Source organism: Sitophilus oryzae, unplaced genomic scaffold (assembly GCF_002938485.1).
Source record: "Sitophilus oryzae breed Bouriz unplaced genomic scaffold, Soryzae_2.0 scaffold_910_pilon_pilon, whole genome shotgun sequence".
Lineage (NCBI taxonomy): Eukaryota > Metazoa > Arthropoda > Insecta > Coleoptera > Curculionidae > Sitophilus > Sitophilus oryzae.
The window spans coordinates 1688449-1702085 of record NW_022147540.1 but is presented as its reverse complement, the minus strand read 5'-3'; the positions used below and the strand labels follow the sequence as shown (position 1 = coordinate 1702085).

At 31.3% G+C, this 13637-nt stretch overlaps 3 protein-coding genes across 9 annotated transcripts in view; 2 read left to right on the top strand and 1 right to left on the bottom strand.

Annotated features, from left to right (window-relative positions):
* The window catches only part of LOC115890765 (syntaxin-1A), a 98475-nt gene extending 97476 nt beyond the window's left edge, over positions 1-999 (bottom strand). For 3 of the 5 annotated variants that reach the window (XR_004051698.1, XR_004051699.1, XM_030911090.1), the window contains exons 1-2: positions 827-998; positions 382-471 (exon numbers count right to left, since the gene is read on the bottom strand). Coding sequence is in view for 3 of the 5 variants with exons in the window: in XM_030911090.1 (XP_030766950.1) it covers positions 382-471; positions 827-859 (123 nt within the window). In the remaining 2 variants the exon portion in view is untranslated. Of the gene's footprint in view, positions 1-381; positions 472-826 lie in introns of all 5 variants that reach the window. The other 2 variants (XM_030911088.1, XM_030911089.1) reach the window with 2 other exon arrangements.
* Positions 1000-1031: 32 nt separating this feature from the next.
* On the top strand, positions 1032-2948 carry LOC115890766 (GTP-binding nuclear protein Ran). 3 transcript variants are annotated; one of them, XM_030911093.1, is made up of 3 exons: positions 1032-1350; positions 1662-2118; positions 2458-2948. In XM_030911093.1, the coding sequence occupies exons 2-3, from the start codon at positions 1687-1689 to the stop codon at positions 2671-2673; spliced, it is 648 nt and encodes a 215-aa protein (XP_030766953.1). In that variant the 5' UTR covers positions 1032-1350; positions 1662-1686; the 3' UTR covers positions 2674-2948. The 3 variants fall into 3 exon arrangements, with proteins under 3 accessions (XP_030766953.1, XP_030766954.1, XP_030766955.1); XM_030911094.1 differs by lacking the exon at positions 1032-1350 and adding an exon at positions 1432-1604; XM_030911095.1 differs by lacking the exon at positions 1032-1350 and adding an exon at positions 1444-1598.
* Positions 2949-5379: 2431 nt separating this feature from the next.
* LOC115890772 (Down syndrome cell adhesion molecule-like protein Dscam2) overlaps positions 5380-13637 on the top strand; it is a 196229-nt gene continuing 187971 nt past the window's right edge. Inside the window, exon 1 of the mRNA XM_030911106.1 lies at positions 5380-5553. The gene's annotated coding sequence lies outside the window, so the exon portion shown is untranslated. The remainder of the gene's footprint in view (positions 5554-13637) is intronic.

The window sequence follows — 13637 nt, the reverse complement described above, 5'->3', positions numbered from 1 at the left end:
TTTCTCAAACTCCATAAAAGACTGTTCAAAAATGTTTTCAAATCTTAAAAGACATTTTTTTTATTTGTAAAATACTTATAGATGAATTGCACCAATGCAAATGTCAAAAAATGTATTTTTAATTAATAAAAATCATTTGTTAACGACCATGGCTAATATGACTGTTTAAAAAATTATATTTTTAATTCAAAACTCCTTTATCATATATAAAAAATTTGATTTTTACCGGCACAAATGTCAAAAGAATATTTTTATTTTTAGCCAAGCCAACAAGGATCATTTGTTCACGACCATGGCTAATGTGATTTACTTGGCGTGGCAAGATTAATCAAAACCAGTAGGGAATAAATTAAAATTAATAAACAAAAATAAATTACTTACCTCTCCAAAGAAAGCATCCATAAATCCATCTCGTCCTTCCACATTGACAGCGACATCATCGGGGCCCACATCGTCATCGTCACTCTGGGCCTGGAAAACACAGAAAAATAGGAAAATGTGAGTCACCGGGTGACAAAAAAGAAAACAGGGAAAAACTAGCTGGGAAAATCGTAGGGGTGGGGCCTGTTACAGGCTAGATTAAGCAATTTTTCCCATAACCTATTCGACTTCTCTTTCGAAATTTAGCAACAGTTGAAACGGATCGACAAATCAACTACTCAACCGAATAGAATCAAATTATCACGAGAATATGTGTTCTAGATTCTGTTTTTGGTTATGCCAATCTAATTTTAATTCAAATAAAAACTCTCCGTGTCCTGATGAATGAAGTAGGAACATAGATAATTCATAGGACAGAAAAAAAATTGGTGTAGCAGGTACGTACCGCTACGAGAGCTGCTAATCTATCCTTGGTCATTGTGATCCTATTTTATTCACACACCACTAAACGATAGTTTCGCAGAATAATCCCATTCAACTGGATTTACACTCACGGCACGGAAAACGAGAACTATTCCCGACAAAATCCGCCAACTTTGAACGAGAAGATTGCCAAAGAAAATCGATAGAGTTCTGCAGTGCTGACGGCGATCCGCGCACGCGCCAACTACGTCAGGATTCCCGTGACGTCACGAGTCTATTTTTTACTATTTTTTGCTAATTTCTCCTAAAATAATAAGCCAAAATCAAAAAATATATTCCTAAACTACTAATACGAATTTATTTTTATTATAAAAACTTAAAAATTTCGCAAATCTAGTCAAAATACTTTAAGTTATTATAACCGACCAGCAGACATTATTCAATTGCCGCGGACGCCATTGTGATCCCTAACGACTTCAGAACATCGGCAAAGTATTTCGCAAATTTTTGTGCCATCGGAGCTTTTTAGGCGTTTCTTTTGAACAAGTAAGTTTTTTTAGCTCTACCTTATCTGTAGTACCGGGTATTTTTTCGTTTCCGTGGTTATTTTTCGAGATATTTGCTGTTAAAGTCGGTCCTTGAATGTCAAATTCCTATGAGACGTTTTTACCGCCATACCGAGAACTTCAAAATTAAATTCACTTCTCTGGTTTGTGTTTAGCGGCTATTGTTTTAGCTTGTTTTCTTCTGTCGATGTTATTTCCGGTATAAACGGTCTCATTTACCGATAACAAGTTAAAGTTAAAATAGAGACTTCCAGAGTAGTACATGATTGTTGACATTTACCTTGTTTTCAGATAGAACAAAAAGCCCAACAAAACTATGGCAGCAGAACAAGAAATGCCCACATTTAAATGTGTTTTGGTAGGAGACGGTGGTACAGGGAAGACTACGTTTGTGAAAAGGCACTTGACTGGTGAATTCGAGAAAAAATATGTAGCAACTTTGGGAGTCGAAGTCCATCCATTGGTTTTCCATACGAACAGGGGGCCTATTAGATTTAATGTATGGGATACAGCGGGTCAAGAGAAATTCGGAGGTCTCCGTGACGGATACTACATCCAGGGACAGTGTGCTATTGTTATGTTCGATGTTACATCTCGTGTAACCTACAAGAATGTACCGAATTGGCATAGAGATTTAGTTAGAGTTTGTGAAAACATTCCTATCGTATTGTGTGGAAACAAAGTAGATATTAAGGATAGAAAAGTCAAAGCCAAGAGCATTGTATTTCACAGAAAGAAGAATTTACAGGTAAATAAGACTTTTTTGTTAAGTTTGGCATGTGTTTTAATGACAGGTGTGCATGTTTTCCCGCCATTTTTATGAAATAATTAAGAAAAACGGAATTATTGTAGTGAATCTATCGATGTTTAATATCTAAAAATAGCTCATTATAGTGTCAAACTAATTAGAGTGTCATGGTTTGTTCAGAGTAATATAAAAGCATAATGGAATTCATGTTCATGTTTATAAGCTTAATTAATATTTATTCATTAAACATAATAACAAAAATATGTGTATTTGCATATAGATTCTTATATTATTGTGTTTATATGTTTTTATATGTCTAATTGGTTGATATTTTTTTAGTATTATGATATTTCTGCCAAATCAAACTATAACTTCGAAAAACCTTTCCTATGGTTGGCAAGAAAACTGATTGGTGATCCTAATCTTGAATTCGTGGCCATGCCTGCTTTGGTGCCCCCAGAAATCCAGATGGATCCCCATTGGCAGCAACAAATCGAGAAGGATCTTAAAGATGCTCAGGACACTGCCTTGCCTGAAGACGATGAAGATCTATAAAATGGAGGAACCCCACAACAAAAATTATTGTTTACCCCTATTTTTATATGTGGAAATTTTTATAAAAGACTTAAATAATTTAAACAAGAAAGGATAATAATAATAATTATCTGTTAACATTGTCTTTAATTTTTTTTATTTAAAACTAATTGAAAATGTTCAAGTTTGAGTGTGATCTCTTGTTGAAGGTGTAAATAAGTTATGAAAATGATGTTTTTTGCCTTTTTTTTGTAATAATTCTGTGTATGGATGGAATATTATACATGATAACAATATTTCTTAGGTTTATATATGATATTGTAAGTGAAAACTGGAGATAAACTGGTATTTGTGCATTGCTCTAACAAAGTGCATTGTAGAATTAAATGTTTATGTAATAAAGATTTTTTGTCATTCTGTGTTTTTCATTGTTTAGTATGTTTTCTCTAGTAATTATCATAGTTTATTAATATTTTAGGAGCTTTTAAATCCTTGAAATAGTATAAAAATATATAATTTAGTAGTTTTCCGACTGTAAATTTTTAAATATTCAAATCAGGGACATCTATTATTGATATCGCTTAGTATATCATGCAAAAAATAATTATTGCAGTTTCCTATTAAACTACGACATTTCCAAATAAAGAAAACTGTAATTTAAAGGATTCTAAATTAGAGTTTTCTATAACAAAAATTAGCAGTTTTCTTTTTTTTACAGATTTTCTCAAAATCAATAATTCGTATTTGTGTAAATTCACGACAGATGTCACTGAAAGAAGTTTATTAAACGCAACCAGATATACACCGATTCTTCAATGAAGCTTCAATGGGCAATTTATCGAGCTGTCTTGCAGGAAGCTTTCCACGTTGCCATGTGTGGTCTCTTATTTTTCAGGTGATATTTTTATAAATATAATAACATAAAAATATTGCAAAATTATTTTTAATTTTTCCTGTGCTTATTTGAAGAGATATTTTAAAATAAATGTCATTTGATCATTGTCACTTTTCTATCTTTTTAAGATGGTACAATTAAATTTCAAATCGGACGTTTCGTTTCCCAGATGCAATGATCAACTTTATTCCTTTCATCATCATTGTTATCTATTTGGGCTCAAGTTATTCCTACTAATTTCCTAAAATCATCGTCCCAGCTCAGGTTGGGTCTTCTAGGTCTCTTAATTCGTCGTGTGTACCATGTAATTTTTCTGGCTCGGGCACGGTCCGGTGTACTGTGAATCATCCTTAACCGTTCCGTCCAATCGCAGGCAAATGGCAGGGGCTATGCAGTCGCGTCATTGATGACGCTCCTGGTCTTTTCTTTAGCTACGACCATTCTATAGTTTCAGTTCTGTCAAACCATTGGTAATATTTTTTTAACAATAAATATAGAAAGTCCTAAGGTTTCTAGCCATGTTTATGAAAAGATTTATCAAAATTCGGGTTATATTTAAACTTTTTAGTATTTATTATTAGGTACTATCAAGGGTACTATACAGTATGTCCTCAGATTTTTTTCACAAGAGGAAAGACTTTTTTAGTATTAACATTTTAAGAAAAATGCATTCTTCATAAAAATTTTTGCTTGTTCTAAAATGGTTAATCCCGTTTATACTTATCTAAATTAACATACAGTTTTAGAGCAAATTAAAACTATTATCACCCTTTCAGCATATAGCATTGAACTAAATAAAATTTGTGCTTCTTTAATACTTTAAAACATTAAAAAATATGGCGTTGGTTAAAGTTCTATGAATAACAATCTGTCAAAGAATGAAATCGAAACTATATTACTATAGAAACGCGTTTTGATTTTTAGGACTTTAGGAAAATTCAACTATATTTTTATGTTTTTTTTTTTTAATTTTCTCTAAAACGGTGTAGAAATTTGGAATAGTATAAACGGGATTAACCATTTTAACCAGAACAAGCAAAATGTTTTATGAAGAATGTATTTTTCTCAAAATATCAATAACAAAAAAGCTTTTTCTCTTGTAAAGGCAATCCGAGGACAAACTGTATAGTGTGTGACCTTACATATGCTGGGTCCAGATCAAGCAGACAAAACAACGACAAGACAGAAACATTCATGTTTTACGACAAAATTGCGACAAATCCAATACATTTTTGCGACATTTTTGTCTCATTTTTGTTTTGTTTCAAAATTCGGAGACTTTTCAATGTCCCGTCTCGAGTCGGTAAACATCAAAGTGTCTATGTTTTGTTCGTATATTTTACGACAAGTTGTCTGCGCAGTGTGGATGGCGTGTGCTGCCAACAGTAGGAGACCAGTGAAATCACACATGGTTAATAAAACTCATTTGCAACAATTAAACTTTTGATTTTGTTGTACTTTTGTCCTTGCGGTGTGGACAATTTGTCTCAAGTTTGTCTTGTCAGAATTCTCCATTTTTGTCGCAAGTTTGTCTTGATTTTGTCTCAAAGTCTTGTTTACTTTTTGGTGCCTTGGTCTGGACCTGGCATTATATTATGAAACACAGTGGTATAACATAATTTTATCGTATTTCTAAAACAATGTTTCTTAACGCTGTTTTTGCTATTAAAACCTAACAATCCTCTAGATTTTGAATTGGGAAATCATTGCTGATTAATATGAAAATGCGGCCGAAAAAAATGTCTTAAAACCTGGAAAAACTGGTCACATCGGCAACGCCATCCTGCCCGACTAGGCGTTGCATGTTGTTTTGGTCATAGGCGTGCGTCCGTAGCGGCTTCCCCAGTTTCCGACGGACAAATCGCAGACTCGAATCGGTTTTTCGGTGCGATATGTGCGGTCGTCACTAGGAAAAAACACTAAAATCGACACCTTGTCAGTGATTTACCGGTGTGTTTCAGCTAGTTTTTGGATATATTAATCATACCGCAGCGCTTTTTTTCGGGGTAAGTGAGGGTCCAGAGTGATACTGCGAGGAGGGAGAGATTTTCATCCCGAATTTACTACACTCAGCCACGCCAGGGCTAAATTGTTCCTGCTTTTCACGATGTTCCTGTCGATATTTTTGAGGATACTTTGGGTTCACTAAAACTAGTTGAAGCTTTAGATTAAAAATTTTGGGAAATTTTCACGAAGAAAATATATTTTTCTACCAATCAAAGCGTTTTTGTGTTTTTATCAAAATGACTCATAACTTTTTTTAATCATGCAGAAACATTTATAATTAATAGGAATCTAAATTATATCTATTATTTAGAAAACTAAATAAATATGTGATAGAAATTGAGCAATGAAAAAATATGTTTCATCTGCTATTGTATATTGTTGTTAAAAAACATTTTACTACAGGATGTGCTGTTAAAGCTTCATTCAAAAATTCTATGAATCTTAGGAAAATATTACAATTTTATAATCCAAAGAAGACTTTTTTAAAGTTTTTATCATAACAAAATCAGATATTCTCCTAAAATCGATTAAATAAGCCAAAAGCTCGTTTAAAAAATGACTCACACATTTCTAATCATATATTATGCATTATTTATATCAAAGTATTTATAATTAATTAGGGAGAAATCTGTGAACTATTTAGCAAACATATCAGTAGAAAAATTGAAGGCATGTTTAATACAATTAAAAAAATAGTTTGCAAAAATTTTGCGTGTTTTTTACGTAAATTTGAAATACAAGAAATATATTTTGATGTTAATGCTTGTAAATGATAAATACCTATAGCAAATTTAGGTTCAATCTTTTAATTTTTGAAATTCAAAAATTGTTTTGGAAAAGAATAAATATCAATCTACAGAATGTTTTTAAATTTTTATCGTAATAAAAAAAGGTTTGATCGTATTTTTGAATTAAAAATTTAGACTTTAAGAGAGGGATCACTTTGATTATTTGCGTATGTAAAAAGAATAGATAATTTTAGACCCTATCGTGTGAAATTTCATAGTGAAACACAAATTCACAAAAAAAACTTCAATCTAAGTAGGTACCTATTGTTATTTTCTAGGAAATTTTAACGCAAGCTCAGACAGATAACACTATGTATTATGTATACCCACCAGTGTCTTTATGGACTATTCTATTCTATTTTAGAGTACATACTATATTATTTAAATATCTTTAATATAGGAATAATATTTTTAGTAATAGTGTATTGTTTTATTAGGAGTAAAAATGAATTTATTTATAGATTCAGAAACAATGGGCGCCCTCGTTGATTTGGCACTACTCAATGTCAGTTTAACAAATATTGAACATTTAACAATTTTGTGAACGTTAGTGCTTATTATGTTACCATAGATAATCGCACCATGAATGTAAATATTGTGAATAAATAACATTAAGTTTTGAAATATTTATTCCTTCTTTTTTGAAAATATCTTATTTTTGTATTTTTGTAGTACAATAATTATTATTTATATTTAAAAATTTACGATCATTGACAATGTCTAAAAAATACAATTTAAGATTAATAGAATATCCTAGCTAGGATATATAAATTAGTGTTTTTTTTTGCTTATAGTAACAAAAATTACACTTTTGTATTGTTAATCACGTTACAATAATATAATTGATATAATTTTGTGACGTTTGAAAAAAATTAATTTCGAAGAATTTATTTAAAATCACACTACGAAAAGGTTTAAGTAAGACGGAGGATTTCTTAAATCAGAAATCAGCTCCTATTGGTCGTGTCGAATGGCAGCTGCCGCATGTTGGTCCATTTCGACCACCTGCCATAGATGGAACAGATTTTCTTATGAGAGGGATTTAAAAATATTAAATTGTGAAGGTAGGATACGTGCAGGTAGTTTTGCGACAGGCGAGGCGGGTACATTGGTGTGCGTATGAATATTCGTAAAGGGTCTTCTAATATAATTAAAGTGATAGAAATTGGGATTGTTTATAGAAATAACAGATCTCTAAATATTTATTTTTAGCTTTTACTTTTGTGATGTGTGACACGCCTTGTTTATGTTATACTCAATAGTCGAATTCGGGCAATGCCCGAAAAAAATACGCAAGTTTTATACACCCAGTTTTTTAGTTTCATACATGCTTTTCTTAAGTCCCGTTTTAATTAAGTTTTTTTATAAAAACAAAAACAGCACTGAACTGTCTGACTGAACAGAACAATGAAGTAAAAATTTAAGATTTAAGGTTATGGTTCAACACAGTTGCAAAAAGGTAGTGGCTCGACGTCCTACCAACGTATAAGGAAATCTAAACAACGTTGGAATTACTAAAACAGACGACGTTTGCATAACGTTGGAATAGGTTCTGAAAGTGACGTCGGAAAACTCTTTTTTGCCCAACATTGTAACTACGTTGTCCGAATCACCTAAAAATCACTTAAGCAAAAAAGGTTACAAGACAACGTTTATTCGACGTCGCAGAAGCTTTTACTTTTTTGTAGTACTAGTTCAACGTCGGCATAACGTTACAACAACATTTACATTTATTTTAATACCCAAGGTATGGAGCTAACTATTTTTTGTAACTAATCCAACGTTGTGTTTAGTAAACATGTGGTCGCAAGTCGTGAAAATGCTACTTGGGAACCCATAATATCCTGGTGAATCTCATAGTAATTTTTACCCACCAAATTTCATGTCACTTGGAAGTTTGAAAGAATGTTTCAAGCACTTGGAAAAAAAAAATTATAATAAATCGAAAAAAAAAATGAAGACTTTAACCTCCTCTAGCTACGAAACAAAGCAGAATCGGACCCATGTTGACATGAAGAATAAATCTTTTTTTTTACGCGAGGAATCTCCTCACGAGAAATGTCACATGTTTTTTGAAACACCCTGTATAACAGACTCTATTTTAATTCTCCCTACCTCTAGTTGGCACTTTGGCTGCTTTACTCTTAATGTTGTTGTTGTCGAGACTTCCACTACTCCATTCTTCTTCGTGAACTTTAATGAGTCTCTCTTCCTGTCTTTCCAGTGCCTCCAGTCTCTTCCTAATCTTATCCCTACTCTTCTGGATCTGCTGGTTCGATCTGTACACGCACGCCTCCTCATATCTTCTAGCTAGATAGTTTTTAATGGCTTTCGTTCCTTCCTGGACAATCTTTTTGTCTGGATAAACCAGCGGATTGTTGGCTATTTGGAGCGCCTTCAATGTGGGAACTAATCCTAGAATAAAATATTTTATTGAATTGAACACCCTCCAAATAACCACGCCAAATAACTAAACCAATCCAACCAAAAAGAGTGAAACCCAAGGTGAAACCTAAAAAAAAAATAATCGAATATTATTATTAATTTTTTTTTGGGTTTGGGAAATATTCCTTGCTCAAAACTAGATTTGCGTATTTTTCTCGGGCATTGCCTCAGTACTACAAAGAATAAATGTTACATGTCTCTCTATTTTTTTCCTTGTAATTCAGCACCAATAAATTGGGAGTTAGTATTTATAAAAGCAGCCATCATAAAAGCATCGACTTTTGGCAAGTTATCTGATTGTGCTTTTACAAACCCGGAATCTGCCATTATATTATTATAACAGTTTCTGGCGAAAAATAAAATATATGCATCTTCCTCATTGGGACTATGTCATCAGCGAATCTTAGATGGTTAAGATATTCTTCATCTATTTTCAATCTTTAGTTGGTCTAATCTAGAAATAAAAAAAAATAACAAATAAAAATAAAAAATATAATTTTACTTAAAATAACAACAATATAAAGCTTACATCCGTGTAAGAATGTATTATTTTTTTTATGGTTTTAAAAGTCAAAATTTAATTAATTCAACAATACCATCATAAATTCTGTTACCTGCCATAATCAACCTGTTAAATATTGCATAAAATACCCAAACCGATCACCGCAATTGATTGATTGATTTTCCTTTTAAATTGACATGATATTTAATCAAAACCATTTCTAAAAATAGCTACAAATATCCATTGAGTACTCGTTCTAATAGTGAATTCATTGTTTGAGATTTTTCCTAACTATATAGTAATGCCACTGTAATTAGAATGTCTGAACGCATCATTATCTTGTAAGTCGTTAAAATATTTATGACTTGTGTTAACCTTTGCGTAGCTGGTTATATTGACAATATTTGTTGTTCGTAAAATGTATTTATTAAAGATTATTACTAGATTAAGTGTTTTTTTTTAATTTTACATTTTTTTAAGTTAACATTATTAGATTAATTAATGAATCATTACTGTGGCACTATTAATATGTACTTGATCCTATCACATAGTTATAATTCGAGATAAAAACATAGTTTGTATCGTCAATTTGCTAACTTTTTGAATTTATCCCTCTAATAAGAGCTAATATATAAAACATCTGTTAGAATTGATGAGTCAACGCCTATTTTTACCCTCACTCAAAATTATGCCATATAAATGCTTTATATTACAAGACCAGCAAAGGATCCATAGGGGTGATCACGAGCACACCAACCCAGTAGGCTTTAAAAACACCAAAGTTATAGGATATATAGCATTTGTAAAATAGAGTAAAATTTGTTTTTTCCTTAGCAACTGTTAAAATTGCCTTATTCTATCAAAAATAGTAGATAAAATAGTACTTTACCCGCAAGGGTAGATTAAATGATACTTTAACAGCGAGGATAGGTTAAAAACTTTATTTCTTCTCGCACGTTTTTTAATTGCTTTCATTTTTGAAAATTTTTGTATTCCTTTTCATAAGTTATTCGGGATTTAAATGGAAGTAGTTTGAATATGGCGTTTGTCGCCTCAGCCTGAATATCTGTTGGTAATCTACTTATTTCGTTTTGAGCCATTCCTGGCTCCAATTCAATCAGCAATCGACACGAAAGAGAATTAAAAAAATATTGACTCAAAACTGACAACTAAAGAGACAGCCATACATAAAAGACTTATACTATTAAATAGATAGGCAACTTATAATACATTTCAATTTTATTATACAAGGGCGCCTCTGGTAGACGGAGGAAGAAATACTAATGGAAGAGAGGGGTGCGGGGAAGGGGGGTTGTTTTAGTTAATTTAAAATAAATTTAGACATACATGTAAGAACACTTTGTGTGCTTTTAATTAGGTCGAACATATTATAAACGATAACTGAATTAAAAGCATACAAAGTGTTCTTATATGTCGGATATTAATTAAAAAATATATTAAAAATACTAGAAATAGTATATATATTAAGTTGTTACAGTTATAATTTAATCTTTGGCGGTTTTCAGCAAATAGCAGGCAGTTTTACATAATTTTCCTCCCTTTGAAGTGAATTGGAAACGGCTAGGTATATAATTTTGGTGTAGGCAAGATTCCCAGTTTGTTTCCGTTTGGGACCTGAAATAATAAAAACAAATTAAATCAGATGTAATCATCTGCTGATCATGCTAATATAAAACGCGCGTCCTTAATTCCTTACATGCACCGTAAAAAAATTTAAATAACTGCTCTGCAAGTAGCATTTATTAGCAGTACTAATTTAAAAAATCTATAACTGTAAGTAGATATGTTTAATTTACTTACCATTGTATCCTTCGGAAACCAGGAGTACAACAATTAAACTCCATGATAAAAAATAATTAAAAGTTATTACAAAACACAAATTGTCCCACCATTTTTAAAAAACATTGTCTAAAACAGAATACTGGCAAAAAATCTGAAGGAATTTAATTTTACAATAATTCGACAAATCAAAACGAAATCAAACCGTAAAATCACAACAAAAGCGTCTCTGAGTGACAGTTAAAAATCAAATTTTATTATTGTCAGATATTGACATTTGCATTGTTAATATTGACAGTTTTAATATTTTGCGCCTCTGCATTTTGGAGGAAAAACTATTTTTAATGAACTGTCATTTCCATTTAAGTTTCCCAGCCATGGAGACAGCTTTATCAGAGGCTTTATTTCGTCCCATTGTTGCCAAAAGTCACTAGCTTAATTTTTATTACTTCCGAGAAAAATGCGTCTAAAGATGAATTGCATTGCATAAAGATGTTATAGTTAGTAACTATTCGGTATTAAAATAAAACATAAATAGCCAGAAATCGTAGTTAATGCCTTTTGCAATCGATTCTCCTCGCTTCAAAACATAGTTAGTGATTGAATTTGGTTGTTCGGAAAAATGTTAGTTAGTGACTTTTGGCAGCAATAGGACGATTTATTTGTCAAATTACATAGAAACCAACGCCAACCCAGCACAATATTTTTTCTACTCGTAATAAATTCCTTGAAATAATAATTTCTGAACATTTTTTAAAACGTAACTCGCTATGGAAAAAATATTGTTTTATACACGACGATAAAATACCATTTTATCGTCTTGTATAAAAAATAACTATTAACTGATTTTTAAAAAATGGTTTACGAGATTCCTCTAGAGTAGATATTTATACATACTTTTTCAATAATTTAATACTTATTTATAAAAACTGTGTAGTTTTCATTACTGCAAATATAATTGGGATGTTGATAGATGTATGTATATGTTGTTTAAATCGTTTAACACTACAGTCTCTTTAAAATACCTAACAAAAAGCATGCTTATTTGACAAGTCTTCTATGTTTACACATATGTTCCATCTCGAAAAAGCCAACAAACAGTTAGAAAATCAAACAAAAGCGAGAAAATTAAGAAAGAATTTTAACATGTCAAATTGTCATTTAGCAATGGTTAGTGAAGTATTGTGTTAAGTGATTATACAAGTTAAACAAGCTCACTAGTGTAGTTTGAAGTCTTTATTAGTCTAAGACAGACATCTGAAAATAGTTTACCACTAAGTACTTTTTTCCAAAACAATCCTGTATGGGTATTTCGCCACTGCACTGCAAGAAAATCTACAAAATAAAATAATTATTTTTTATAAACACTTCTCCTGCGTTAAACCTAAACGGACGCTGCTTGTCAAAAGTTATGTTTACGGTAATACAAATTTGCCTAACAAAGCAAAAAAAAGAGGCGTTTCGGAAAAAATAAGAAGGATAGGAAAACAATACAACATACGAACATCTTTCAAAACACAAAATACACTTAGATCCATTTTATCATATACTAAACCAATCAATACAGAACAACAAACAAAAAATGTAATATACCAAATACCCTGTGAATGCGATAAATTTTACATTGGTGAAACATCTAGGCCCTTAAATGTTAGAATTAAAGAACATAAAGATTATTTAAGAAAAGGAGATTTTCACAAATCTAAGATTTGTCAGCATTCTTGGGACACAGGGCACAGAATAAATTTTAATAACGCCAAAATTATAATGAAAGAAGCGATAGCCTCTAAAAGAAAAATAAAAGAGGCTTTTTTGATTCAATCTAATAAAAAAAAGTATTGCTCATGCATCTGTAGATGTTAGTAATGTATGGCAATCGCTTCTTTGATTTTAAAGAACAATAGATACAACAAGATAAATAAACATAACATACATAAAATTTAAAAATAATCATACAGAAAGTTTGGGGCTTTTTGGTTTTACCTTATTAAGTAATTGTTATCAGGTAGTAAGTAAGTTTAAATATAAAGTTAAAAATGTCATTTTAACAGAACGTCAACGGTTTCTTGTAGACGTATCTGTTTTAAAAAAGTAAAGTGTTCTCGAATAGTTGAATTTAAATATTTTAAATAGTTTTTTTCTTTATTCTTTGTATTTTTTTGCTTCTGACGACGGAAAGAGATAACTTTTCGAAACGTTAAGCATTTTTTTTGCTTTGTTAGGCAAATTTGTATTACCGTAAACATAACTTCTGACAAGCAGCGTCCGTTTAGGTTTCACGCAGAAGTGTTTACAAAAAATAATTATTTTATTTCGTAGATTTTCTTGCAGTGCAGTGGCGAAATACCCATACAGGATTTTTTTGGAAAGATGAATCCGCCACATAGGTATAGACATTTTTTACTAAGTACTTTGTTTTTTTTAAACTGGGATTTTGCGTCTGCAAAGTAAAATTAGATAATTAGAAAAGAATCGGATGAGTTCAAATGTTAGAGCACTTAGCAAAACATAGACACCCAAAATCTCATTTAAATGGGAACAGCGGTTA